General features: G+C 44.4%; 1 protein-coding gene across 1 annotated transcript in view; it reads right to left on the bottom strand.

Annotated features, from left to right (window-relative positions):
- Nucleotides 1-1,305: 1,305 nt before the first annotated feature.
- The window catches only part of Plek2 (pleckstrin 2), a 28,782-nt gene continuing 15,943 nt past the window's right edge, over nt 1,306-14,144 (bottom strand). Inside the window, exons 3-9 of the mRNA XM_046461893.2 lie at nt 11,477-11,658; nt 9,951-10,042; nt 9,462-9,649; nt 9,193-9,294; nt 7,083-7,166; nt 4,233-4,311; nt 1,306-3,491 (exon numbers count right to left, since the gene is read on the bottom strand). Coding sequence (XP_046317849.1) covers nt 3,364-3,491; nt 4,233-4,311; nt 7,083-7,166; nt 9,193-9,294; nt 9,462-9,649; nt 9,951-10,042; nt 11,477-11,658 — 855 coding nt within the window. The 3' untranslated portion in view covers nt 1,306-3,363. The remainder of the gene's footprint in view (nt 3,492-4,232; nt 4,312-7,082; nt 7,167-9,192; nt 9,295-9,461; nt 9,650-9,950; nt 10,043-11,476; nt 11,659-14,144) is intronic.

Here is a 14,144-nt window from a genome sequence, read left to right as displayed (position 1 = left end):
AGCCTTAAAATGCAATTAAAGAATGACATTGTTATGTGCCTTTTAACCTATTTGAGATTGATGACAACTTGTGGTTAGGAGAGTTTATGATACTGGGTCCTTATTGATCTACTAACCACTTGGCTTGAGTTTGATTCAAGATGGTAAAGTATGTTTGTATTTAAAGATGCTGCTTCTTTGATTTACTTATTTTGAGTATCATTACCCAACTTTTGATATTTTTTCACCCCCTTTAAAATATCTGCTAGGTACCACATAGATCTTTGGTTCTCTTTATAACAGAATATAGATCTGTCTGAATGCAGTTATAGTGGGTTTTTTGGGGTTTTTTTTACATTTTATCTTCAAGAACTAGTTGTTATAAAAGTATATGCACAAAATTAATTTCACAGGTAATATATCTGATGGTACAGCTACAGTAGTCGGGTGTAGAAAATCTTGATTTACTTTGGTGTGTTTGTAGATTTAATCTCTTAGGATATTTGAGGTACTAGTTATTGAACTTTACTGCTAGCCCTAAGAACATCTATTAAAACATAGGTCAGCTGGGCGCGGTAGTGCACACCTATAATCCTAGTGGTTCAGGACGCTGAGACAGGAGGGGCTCATGTTTAAAGCCAGTCTCAGCAGCTTAGCAAGGCCGTAGGCAACTCAGCAAGATCCTGTCTCTAAATATATGTGGCTCAGTGGTAAAGTGCCCCAGGGTTCAATCCCTGGTGCCAAAAACAAAACAAAACAAAACACTGCAGATCAATCTTAACTCATCCTAGTCAACCCAGGACTAGATGTAACTCATTAAAGCTTTTGGAGTTGGGTGCTCTAGTGTACAGCTATAGTCAGACCTGCTTCAGGAGGATTACTTAAGCCTAGGAGTTTGAAGCCAACCTGGGCAACAAAGTATGATCCTATTTTTTTTTTTTTTTTTAAGGGGAACTGACTAGAAAATACTTAGGAGAATTTATTGGTGAAAGAGTTTCTGCCAATTATGAAAGTTAGTCCGTTTGTTTACTTTGTCAGGTTGTGTGAGCTTTTTAATACAAAGACTTAACTTCAGATGGCCCATTCCAAGAAGTTTGCCAGCCAACATGCCACATGGGGAATAGAATCTGGATGTATTAAAGATTGACACAAAATTTTTACTTCTATATTTGAAACATCAAAGAAAGTTTTATAAAAATTCCTAGCATCAAAATGAACAGGTGCTCCTTTGGTGTATGCATGGAAATTGAATTTTTTTTGTTTACTGAAGTTTTCATACTTTGAAAGCCATAACTGTTGGAAAATATTGGTGGTTTCCATGGTGACTGATTTTTTTTTTTTTAATCCTATGTGGGCCTTTTGCTCAGTTCTGCAACAATTTTGTAAATTGTTGACCCTAGCCAAAGAAAGGATCAGTGTTTCACTGATAAGAGGACGAGAACAGACTAAACTAAAGTGTCTATATGCTGACTTAAAACAAGGACAAGATACATGAGGACAAGGTAAACAACATATTCCTGAACAACTCTAACAGGACAGACAATGACAGTTGAGCAGCCTATCCAAATCCTGATTCTCCACCAAAGCCTTTTCATTGAAAATATTCATGGTTACCTGTTTATTCCACCTCAGCCTCTGTGGTCAAATGGTTAGTTCTGACAACCAAATTAGCAACAGGTTGAGTCTTGTTTGTGCATACCTTAATTGAAAATGGTGAAAAGGAAATAGAAAGGTTTGAACTTCTTTTATTTTTATGGATTTTATAGCAAGACAAGCTGATTCTTATACAATGTTCAGATACTTTGGGGAGCTATAGAGATGTTAATCACTATCATGCTAAGCAGAGTTATTACTCAGCTGGCATACTTCAGCCATTTATAATTCACGTGTACATCAAGAACAATTTAAATGGTAGGGATTTTTAAGAAGCTTTAATGCTAGTACCATTTCGCTGATTTGCCTCAAGCTGAAGGTCACCTACTTTCCAATTCTTAGAAATCCTATTTCCCATGTAAAGGCACCATTGTGCCAATTTTGAGATTGGGCAGTCATTAAACCAAGTGTACTTTAATTCAGATAAGCACCAATCAATACTCAAAAAGCAATAAACGCTTTTTAAAAATTGTTTTAAAGCAATAAAATTCAATAGACTTTAGACATTAGCAAAAGGCCAAATAGAAAATGGTGCTTTAAAGGGTAGGAATAAGGTAAAACAGCTTGGACTCCCCAATCCTGGTCAGTTATTATGGGACAAAATTAATAGAGGAGACGGTTCAGTCTTAAGAGGACAAGTTTTTATTTAAGCACTATGGAAGTAGCCACTCCCCTTAAATATAGGTTACATATTTTATTTATTCATTGAAGTCCAAGCACTTGTACTTGGCAAGAACACTGGCAATGGCTTATGCCAGATCACTGTATAAACTTGAAAATAATAAAAATGTTGTTTAAAAATACTATGATACAGACTTTTCACTATTTTAGGTTAATCTCCCAACTGGGGGTGTTCGTTGGTACCTATTTGTCTCAGTGTTCATTCTAAAACCAAAGTTTCTCCAGGAATGGAGGTGCAGGCCTATAACCCCAAGGAGGCTGAGACAGAAGGATCACCAGTTCCAGGCCAGCCCCAGAAACTCAGTAAGACCCTGTCTCAAGAAATAAGGACTGGAGGTTTAGCTCAGTGGTAAAGCACCCCTGGATTCAATTTGCAGTTCAAAAAGTAATGTACCTCAGTGGTAGAATGCTCCTGGGCAAAAAAAAAAAAAAAAAAAGTCTTAGTGACAGATCACTTGAAATGTTTCCATACTCAACTTATGAAACCTTTGAAAACTATAAAACTTTGTTTAGAAGTTAAAAGCAGAAACAAATGTTGATTTGCATTTGAAAAAAATAAGATATTGACATTTCAGAGAAAGCTACTTCAAGAGTAGAATTTTATTTATTACAGAATGGCCAGAGTTTCAAAAAGGATACATGACGCACTGGGTTTGACCCCAGCACCACATTAAAAAAAAACTAAATATACAGAGAGTTCCAAAAAGGGATCCAAGGACATAGCTGTCTATCCTGATGGGCAGAAGTCAAGATACTGATGCCTAATGGCTGTCCTAGAATAGCTTTCCAGGTTGGTAATGGGAAAATAGAGAAGGAAACAGCACCACCACTGGCACCTGAGGAATTCACTCCAGCAGTCTCACTCCAAAGCAGTGCAAAATGTATAATGTTAAACTTTTTTTTTTTTTTTTGATGCTGGAAATCAAACCCAGATCCACTGAGCTCCATCCCCAGCCCAACATGATAGTATTTACACACTCCATTCTCAGGAAATCCTGTCTATCATCTGGTAGGAGGAAGGAATCCTGGTCCTGCTCCCCAAGAGTCTTGTCATGTCAGCTTTTTGATAGCTTCAATCCACTCTGCTCGTTCAGCCTTGCTGCTGGCCTGGATATAATAATGTATGTCATCCTTAGTGATCACTTTGAAGAGATTTCCTTGGACATTCCCTTTAACCCCTAGGTAGGAAAAATTAATCAGTGATTAAATATCCATGTCTACTTTCAGCTTGAACCAGATGAAAGTCATCTGAGAAAGGAACAAATAGGAATATTTCTTATGTACATGGTTAGAAAATCCCATGAGGTGCATGTTTTTGCCTTCTCCTTCCTTCTCCCTCCTCATCACCTTAAGGCCTGCTATTGGTTAGTCTGGACATTTCCTGGAAATCCTCTCTGGCCCCTTATGCTAGCCACAGACCTACAGTGTCATTCAAAGAATCATCCAAGAATCCAGTATGTGAAAGTTAAGAGCAGGCACAGAATACGGTGTCTGACTTGAAATTGTATGACTTTGAACCTCAATTTCCACATCCACAAAATGGGACTATCTTCCTACCATAGCTGTCTGTTGTAGAATTAATGTGATAACAGATACAAAAGTGCGCTACTAAATGAAGCACCGTGGGAGCCGAGCTATGATTCATAGGTAGGAGTTTATGGGCAATCACAGAATGTGAGGAAAGAGAATATTTAAAATGAGAAATATTGAGTTGTATCCTTAAAACTCTTAAGAACATGCCATATGGACTTTTCCTCTGTTTCTGAAATTGACTTCAAAACTCACACCATTCATTGTCTCATTGATTAAAGCCCTACTCAGCACCCAGAGCTCAGTCTTCCATGGCAGGAGAGGGGGATTACTGAAATGCAGAGGAAGGCCCCTGAGATCTTCAGGCCAGGACTGAAGCTGCACCTTACCAGTGGGAACGCCATTGTCCTCCAGAGCAGACACCAGTGAACCACGAAGAGAAAACCCACCCACTGGCCTGTTCTCTTCCTGCAGAGAAAAAGAGATCTAATTAGGAATTTTGCGAACGCACAAAAAGGAAGAATTGCACTCTCCCCTATAATCATCCTCAGGACAGTTAAAGAAGGATTCCAAGTTATGTGTAGGGCGGGGGGTGTAGATCAGTGGTTGAACATTTGCCTGCTGGGTTCAATTCCCAGCACCGAGGGAGTCGATAAATTGTAATAGATGAGGCTAAATTTGAGGCATCATGTGTCCAAGTTACTACCAGTAAGGAAGTTTGGGCCTCTTCCTTTCATACCCAGTAGCAGGAGTGCCACCAACATTTCTGTCACCAGGTCTAGCAGAGTTAAATATCAATCTGTTTCATTCTTGGAGATATCTCAAACTGAGCCTCTGATCCAGTACTACCAGGAGAAACATGCACCAGTTCCTTAACCTTCTTGTGTGTCTTGCCAAGCAATCAGAAAAAGACATAGTCATACTTCTGAACACTGATATTCCTGCATAGGAGACAGGGTTATACAAGTCTCTGGTACATGGTGGATATGAAACTGAATGAAGCAAAAGTGGCTTGTCGTATCTCTGAATGGTTCAGACAATTACACATCAGGAGCCTCAGCCCCCGGGGTCCCTTCAATTAATCAATAATGAATTTCACAATAAGTGGTGTAGGCAGCAAGAAATAGGGCAAAAATGAAATGGTTAAGTAACAATGCCAGAGATGATGATACTGATCATGCTAAGGAAGGGACAGTCCAGAGGAAGAGGAGATCCACACCTAGAGGGACGGAGCAAGGGCAGCCTCTGGGGGAAGACCTGAATCAACCTTGAGAAGTGAGCCCTGGGTGCGGCAATGGGCAGAGAGCCCGTGCAGAGAGCCAGGGAGAAATTAAATTGTCTTTAAGGAATGCTGACTGGGCTTCTGTAAATTCATCAAGGGACAGTAGTTGTCCCTTGGACTGAGTTAAGGCAAAACTGAAGTTTTATTTTATTCTTTTTGTTGATTGTTCCCCCGCCCCCAGCTTTGTAAAAAATTGATGAGCTAGGGGTGTCACTCAGTGGTAGAGCACTTGCCTCACATGCTTGAGGCCCTGGGTTCCCTCCCCAGCAGTGAAAAAAAAAAAAAAAAAAAAAGGACTTGAGGTAGCCACAGAGAAGTTTGACCTTTATCCTATAAGTAGGCTTGAGATCAATGTGTGGGGTTTTGTTGTTGGTTTTTGTTGTTGTTGTTGTTTGAAGAAGGTGTTGGTGTTATTTTGTGTTTTGGATACTGGGGATTGAATCCAGGGGCACTTTACCACTGAGCCACATCCACAGCCCTTTTGATTTTTTATTTTGAGACAGACTCTCACTAAGTTGCTTAGGGCCTCGCTAAGTTGCTGAGGCTGTCTTCAAACTTGAAATTCGCCTGCCTCAGCTTCCTGAGTCACCTGGGATTACAGGCGAGTACACCACACCCAGCTTCAACTGTGCATCTGGAAGGCTCATTGGTTGACCCCTCAGGCAGCCCTCCTGCCATGTCCCTCCTTGGTCCTTGACCCCCCTTATGGCCTGACAGAGCACCATAGGCTCTTACCAGCTCTGTGTTTAGGGTAGGGGTTCCTGACTGAAACTCTTTACTTTTTGTGTTTTTGTGTTTTGTTTTGGGGGCACTAAAGATTGAGCTCAAAGCTTCATGCTAGGAAAGCACTCTACCACTGAGCTACGTCCTAGCACTTTTATTATTTTGAGACAGGGTCTCACTAAGTTGTGTTGCCCTGGCCGGCCTAGAACTTGTGATCCTCCTGCCTCAACCCGGAGAGTATCCGGGATTACAGGTGTGAGCCACTACAACCCAACCACTCTTCATTATCTCAAAAAAAAATGAAAATCATACATGTACCAAGATAAGGCTGAGCGGCCTGCCTTGACTATAAGACCATTCTTTTTTTTTTAGATCAATTCAGCATGAGGCTCTACTTATTTTCTGAAATTCAGAGCAAGCAATTCTTGGATCTATGAAAAAAAAAAAAAAAAGAAAACAAGTAAATTATGGCTTACATATAATAAAAAGAAATGGAGTAGCTTGGCATAGTGGCGCCCCCTGTAATCCCAGCAACCTGGGAGGCTGAGGCAGGAGAATTGCAAGTTCAAGACCAGCCTCAGCAACTTAGCAAGACCTGTCTCAAAATAAAAAGAACTGGAGAAAAGAATGTAGCCCCATGGTAAAGCACCCTTGAGTTCAATCCCCAGTACAAGAAAGAAAAAAAGAAAGAAAACCAGGAAAGAACAGGAAGAAAGAAAATAAAAGAAATGGTGGCCCATGCCTGCAATCCCAGGGACTCTGGAGGATCAGGCTGGAAGATCACAAGCTTGATGCCAGCCTCAGCAACTTAGCAAGGCCCTGTCTCAAAATGAAAAATAAAAAGCTGGGGATGTAGCTCAGTGACACAATGCCCCTGGGTTCAGTCCCAGGTACCACACAAAAAAGAAAAAAAGAGAAAAGAACGAAAGAAATGTTTCAAAGCATAGGGGAGAACAAGGAGTCGAAGAGGCAGAATCCATGGGCTCTTCAGATGGCAAAGGGGGAAGAGGCTGGGAAGCAGGCTTTAGGGAAAGTAAAAGATGTTTTTCTTCTCAAAATAATGAAGCTTTTCCATAGTAAGAGGTGGGCACAGAAGAATCCACTCGCTGTGCAGGCGACCGCACAGGGAGAGGAAGGAGCAGCTGGCCCTGCAGGGTGAGGGGAGGAATCGGGCCGCTGCTCTGCTGGGAGGTGTCTGGAGGCAGCAGGGCACCCAGGGAGCCACGGCACTCACTTTGGCTGGGTCGTAGTAATGCAGGAAAGCAGGGTCCCTCCTCAGAACAAAGCGTCGCACCTTCCAGTTTTTCCTCTTGTGACCCTGCAGCAAAGAAACGGATCCACGGTCCTTGGTGACAGCTCTCCATCTTCTTCCACTTCCCTGCACCAAACCCCAACAAGCCAGCCTACCCCAATAAAAACCACATTAAAAACAAAAGAGTCTGGCTGGGCACAGTGGCACTGCCTGTATTCCCAGCAACTCAAGAGACTGGGTCAGGAGGATGGCAAGTTCAAGGCCAGCCTCAGCAATTTATCGAGGCCCTGCCTAAAAATAAAAAATAAAAAATGTGGGGCTGGGGTTGTGGCTCAGTGGTAGAGCGCTGCCTAGCACACGTGAGGCCCTGCGTTCAATCCTCAGAACCACATAAAAATAAACAAATAAAATAAAGGTGTGGTGTCCACTTACAACTAAAATTTTTTTTAAATCTTTAAATAAATAAATAAATAAAATGTAGCTCAATGATAAAGCACTCATGGGTTTAATCCCCAGTCAAAAATAAAAATAAAAAATAAGTAAATAATAACAGTCCACAGGACACCTGAAGATTGCAATGATATGTCACAGACTTCACATGACATGACCCCCTGTTCAGTGAGCCTCCTGTAAAAACACCCTCATATTTAGTTGACAGAGCCAAGGACAGTTGGCATCAAAAGGAAGGGGATTGCATTATCCTGACATTACTTGGTGCAAAAGAGAGGGACAGAGGCAGCAGGTGTCAACCTGAACCCAAGGCCACCAACTCCCACCAGCTTTTTAATGGTCAACTTAGTTCAAAAACAAACTACAGCTGCATGTATATTTGTGCATTTTTTACACATGCATACATCTACAGCAAAACCACCATTACATTCTGCATCAGAAAAAGAAGCAATCCATTATAGAACGCGATAAAAACTAAATGTGTAAAAGGTTAATCTGCATGTGTGTGTGGAGAAAGACTCTCTTTGGCCTGAGACCCTAGATCATAAACCTTCTTTAGCCTCTGGCCTGAAAGACACTCATGAGTCTCTCCTGTACCCTCTTCATGCTCCTCCAGGGGCCTCAGTACTGCCCTCAGTAAGGACTCCTGTCAGGCTCAGCAGAAGCAGGGGCCTGGGGTCAACACACAGTCGTGTGGCTGGTAAAGAACCTAAACGCAGACGGGGATCCTGTTGTGCAAGAAGCAGGTCACAAATTTTTGAAATGAAACAATCATGCAGAAGTTGTTTAGGGTTTTTTTGTTTGTTTTTGGTACCAGAGATTAAACACAGGGGTGTTTAATTACTAAATCATATCCCCAGCCTTTTTTTTCTTTTCATTAATTTGTTCTGATTAGTAATAAATGACAGTAGAATGCACTTTGACACATCATACATAAATGGAGTATAACTTCTCATTCTTCTGACTGTACATGATGTAGAATCACACTAGTCATGTAATCATTTATGTACATAGGGTAATAATGTCTGATTCATTCTACTATCCTTTCTAACCCCCATACCTGCTCCCCTCCCTTCACTCCCCTCTGCCTCTATTTTTCCCTAGCCACCTCTCTTATTGTAAATTAGCATCCACATATCAGAGAAAATATTTAACCTTTGATTTTGGGGGACTGGCTTATTTCACTTAGCAAGATATTCTCCAGCTCCATCCATTCACCAGCAAATGCCATAATTTCACTCTTCTTTAAGGCTGAGTAATATTCCACTGTGTATATATACCACATTTTGAGGCAGAGCCTTGCTAAGTTGCTTCAGGCCTTGCTAAATTGCTTAGGCTGGCTTTGAATTTGTGATCCTCCTGCCTCAGCCTCCCGAGTTGTTCAGATTGCAGGTGTGCACCACCACACCCAGCCCAGAAGTTGCTTTTTAGTGCTGTGATGATTCCATGTGTTTATGCGTTTCCGGAATACTCCCCACAACTGGTACACATGTGATTGGGTGTGTGATGGTCTGACTGGCTTCTGCAACTGCTCTGCAGACCCTGCTGGTAATGGGGGTGTTCTAGCATTCTCAGTGCCCCCCAGGGGCTCCTTCCTGCCTCTCCTCAGCGTCCCCCTCCTCCCTGTCAAAGGCAGCCATACCTGCTTGGACAGAAAGCCTTGCTTGACCACCAAGCCGCTTAACTCCACCGTGCTCAGACTGATTTCTTCCTTGGGGCTTGGCTTCTTCCTGTAGCTCTCAGCCTAGTGGGAAGGAGGGAGCAAGGACTGTGCTACAGAAATAGCCCCAGGCCCAGGCTTGGGGCTGCAGGGGAAAGACAAAGCTGTCCCCAACCCTCGGCCTCTCCCTGTGCCCATTCTTTCTGCCTCTTCCCTCTCCCCTGGTGGCAAGAGGGGACCCACTAACTTACAAAAGTGTACAGGGCTGTGGAGTCGTCCAGGAACTGCTCAGACAGGTCACCGGAGCGAATGGCTCCCATGCTCCGGACACCCACAGGCCTGAGGAAGTTCTCCTCCATGAGCACAGAGGCCAGCGTCACCGCCTCCAGACGGCTGGCCGCGAAGCTGCTGGAGATGAGCCAGTCCACCAGAGAGGAGCCTGCATCAGGGCAAGGGCAGCACCCATCAGACCACGGGCACCCACCCACCCTCCTTAGGGTGCTTATCTGTGACCTTCCCCCTCCTCCTAGGCAGACTCGGGCTCTAGCCAAGAGCAGACTGAAGGCTGCACCGGCCACACACAGCTGCGGCCACACTCATGTGGCCATCTCAGGCCAGACCACTGCTCAGCAAATAGCTCTGGTTTCAATATGGGCTAGTCAAGCGCTCCACTGAGCCCCGGGTCCCAAGGGTCCCAAGTGTCCACCACCTCGCCCGGCCCCTGGGATGGGCAGGCTCACCCAGGAAGGTCTTTTTGTAGGTGCTTCCCTGCTCCATGTTGGGGCTTGGCCGGATCCCGCTGCTGCTATCATGCATCTTGTCCACGATGCGGCTGGTATGGAAGGAAGGCAAAGGAGAAGGATCCTCGTCACAGAGAGCTTCAAGGGAGGGCCCAAGAGCCACTGCCAGGGAATAAGGCATGTGGCAAGGGGTGTGATACACACCAGAGGGGAGGGGGCCTTCCATGACGCATCAGAATCTGATAGGATTCTCAGACATTTCTCTTCTAGGGCATCTAATCATTACCCTTGTAGTGAGGCGAAAGAGCTGTGGATTTACTTAAAAGCAACAATAGTGCTGAGGGTATAGCTCAGTGGGAGAGAACTTGCCTAGCATGCACAAAACCCTAGGTTCAGTCCCCAGGACAGCAAGACACAAAACATGAGTGTGCAGGAGCCGCCACGGTTCTCTATGATCTGCTGCATTCAGCTCAAATCCTCCAGCTACTTCTCAATGCTGAGCCTCTCTGAATCCAGCCACAACCCACCCACCCAGTCCTCCCCACATGTGCCACGGCTTACCAGCCCCTCGACACACAGAAAGTGCACAGGCCAGGTTTCAGTGCCTGGCATGGAGTTAAAAGCCCAGAATGGACGCACAATGTCTGTGTGTGTGTGTGTGTGTGTGTGTGTGTGTGTGTGTGTGTGTGATGGAACCCAGGCCTCACACATCCTAGGCAAGTGCTCTACCCTTGAGTCACTGGGGTGCATTCCCAGCCCACATCCCTCATCTGTGATGGGTGTGAGGGTTTGGCTGCCTGGGAGTGTTTGCAACATTCGTCCCTACTTTATCACCTCCACCTCTGATCAGCTTTCCTTCTGCTCTATGGGACGATCACTCCCTCCAACAGAAGATCTTTCCTCATTTTATGTGTATACATTGGGGTTGGAAGGCCGCAGAGATGAGATCCTGTTTACTCCTACCTGCCTCTGCTAAGCATCCAACACAGTACATGGCATGCAGTAGGCACTCAATAACTATTTATTTTCTTTCTGATTTTAAACATTGGTACATGATAATTGCACATATTTGTGAGGTACTCAGTAACAGTTTGTTGAATGAATGAACGAGGAACCCCCACCCAGCAAGACTGCAGCTGCTACCAGAAAACATCATCTGTGCCACCAGGCTACAAAAAGACCAGTGACCTGGTTGGTGGAGAGCCCTAAGAAACTGACACAGCCCTGAGCACCTGTCTAAAATGGAGTTGGGGGGGTCTCTACCTCCTTCACAAGGTGGGCAAAAGTGGCAAAGTTCTAAGAGGTTACATAGGAGTGGGGCTAGTGGTTCAGTTCCTTCCCAGGTCAGTATGACCCAGACAGGGACAGCTGACAGCCCTGAAGCACAAGGTGGTCCCAGCCAGGCCTGTGTAGCACCACAGAGCCCCCCTCCCCAAAGACCTCTCCCCTCCCCACTGGGCGCACACACACAGGAGAGGCTGCAGAGAGGCCAGAGGCTGAAGGGGTGGGGCAGGCAGGGCACTCACTGCAGACTGATGTGAGGGGGCAGCTTGAAGGAGTTTTTTAATATGTGGAGCTGCTGGACCTTCCCGGGCTGCCCTGCATGGATGGCTCCTGTTATCTCAAAGGCCCATGCGTCCCTCTCCTCTCGAGAACAGGCCTCCAGGAAGTACTCTGTGGAAGTTCTGGTCTTCAGCTTAATGAGGAGCTGTGGGAAGAAAGAGTCAGACCGGCACTCAAAGGCACAACAGGCCAGAGCACGTGGTCAGCAGAAACGACAGGGCCAAGGTGGGGTAGTCCAGTGACCGCCTGTGTCCTGGCCCCTTGTCTATACCCCAGTGGTCTGTGAAACTTCGCTCAGACACTTCCAGCAGTGGGGAGCTCATGGCCTCCTAAGGCAGCCTTTCCCCTTGGGGCAGATTAGTCAGCACAAGGACTGCTTCCAGGACACTGTCCTGATTCTGACTCTGGGGTCACGCAGTCTCTCCTCCCACGACAGCTTTGCACTGAAATGGGAAGCATTCAGCCTCTGCAGCCAGGCTGAATGGGACCAAGACCCACCTCTGCCCCTTAGCTAGAGATGCTCACTGAGTCTGAGTTTCTTACTAATGGTCACCTTGAATAAAACTGTTAGTGACACCACCTTTGACCCTCTTTTCCCTCCAGTTTAAACATTCCCAGGTCTTTCACACATTCCACTGACATCAGGAGAAAGAGATAAGGCAGGCAGGACTGGGAGATGGGCCCCGGGGCAACTTCCTGGGCAGTAAAGCACAATCAGCACCTGCAGATATTTGCTAAGAAACTTACAAAAAGGTTATTTTAAAATCAGGATCTACGTGACTGGGATCCATGCCTCTCCAAAGAGGGGAAATGCCTGGTGGATATTTTGATGGGCCTAAAGGCTGCACGAGTACCTCATGGACAATAAACACCACACCCAGGATTGGGCAGGGGCTGACTTCCTTAAACTTATATAAACTATATAAACTCCTAGACAAGAGTCACTCTTTGGTATCCCTCTCTTGAGACCCCTCTCTCTTTGAGAGCTCTGCTTTCTTCCTCTTACTCTAATAAGTAATTATTATTACTTATTATTATCTGTTATTTTATTATTAATAATAACTATTAATAATAGTATCAATAATTATTATTATTACTTATTATTTTACTCTCACCTTTGTATCCGAGGTTCTCATTCTTCACATTCATGAAACAAGAACCCAACTCCATGCTCTGTGTTATGATATGATATAGTTTACACTCCTTCTCAACCAGTTTACTATATTTGCAGTGCTGGGGATTGAACCTGGGCCTTGGGCATACTAGGCAACCATTCTACCACTGAGCCACATCCCCAACCCTCAACCAGTTCACTCTTGCTAAGTGTTCTGCACATACTGAGCACCCTCACAGATGGCCCACGGAATGGAATACCCTGCTCCAGGATCTGAGGGGTGCAAAACATCAGAGGCTACCGCCTGGGAGCACAGGAGTATGGGCAGCTCCGGGCACTGTAGAGTCTTTCATTTATTTATTTTTTGGTCCTGGGGATTGAACTCAGGGGCTTACCACTGAGCCACGTTTCCAGCCCTTTTTATTTTCTATTTTGAGATAGGGTCTCGCTAAGTTGCTGAGGCTAGCCTTGAACATGAGCTCCACCTGCCTCGGCTTCCCAAATCACTGAGATTACGGGTGTGTGCCACTGCACCTGGCACTTTTTAATTTAAATGGGCATTTAAGGAGTTTCTTTGACAAGTTGAGGGATCTTTGTCATCCAAGTAGGCCAGGTCTACTTCTGAAACATCCTACTTCATTCTGATTCTGCTTCCCAAATGTCAACTCCCAACTTATTTTGCTTGCAAACTTAATATTCTTCACCTAAACTAACAGTGAAAATGGTGAATAAGGCATGGCTGGCTCACGGCCCCAAGGAACCCCATGAAGATATTCCTCCAAGTTAACATTCACTCATCAGTATCATGGAAGAAGAGAGTGAAATCAGATCCAGAACCTGTACAGTCAGTCTGCAATTAACCATTTTAATGAAAAGAATTTCAGGAGAGACTAGAAATTAAAAAAAAAAAAATCTAGGTGCACCCTTTATTACAGCTTCCGTAATTTTATATATACTTTATGATTTGTTCTTAGTGGATCTGTTGGCTACTCTCAGTCTCTTTTAGTCCAAGTACTCATGAACTAAGCAAATCACAAATCCGCTTGAGAATTTTATGTAGAATTAACATGAAGCTCATAACTCCAGAAAATTTAGCCTTTTTCTCTTTTTTGAAATTTTGAACATGAGCTCCACCTGCCTCGGCTTCCCAAGTCACTGAGATTACAGGTGTGTGCCACTGCTCTCCATCCCATCTACCAATACCTCTGCTCTCCACTGTTTCCTAAAGATTATTAAGAGATATCAGGTCAACAAGTTAGCTGGGAGTGGTGGCTCACGCCTGTAATTCCAGCTACTTGGGAGACTGAGGCAGGAAGACTGCAAGTTCAAGGCCAGCCTGGGCAACTTAGTGAGACCCTGTCTCAAAATAAAAATAAAAAGTGCTAGGGGTATATTTCAGTGGTAAAGCACCCCTGGGTTTAATTCCCATACCACAGATACACAAAAAAAGAGGTGGTAGGTCAACAAATTAACCTATGAGTTCAGGGGTTTCATTTATTGCAATTTTTTTTTTTTTG

The sequence above is a fragment of the Marmota monax genome, unplaced genomic scaffold, assembly GCF_021218885.2.
Source record: "Marmota monax isolate L192 unplaced genomic scaffold, Marmota_monax_Labrador192_F-V1.1 WCK01_AAM20220418_F8-fsc00001, whole genome shotgun sequence".
Taxonomy (NCBI): Eukaryota; Metazoa; Chordata; class Mammalia; order Rodentia; family Sciuridae; genus Marmota; species Marmota monax.
The sequence above is the reverse complement of the archived record's forward strand: the minus strand, read 5'-3'. Positions and strand labels throughout refer to the sequence as shown.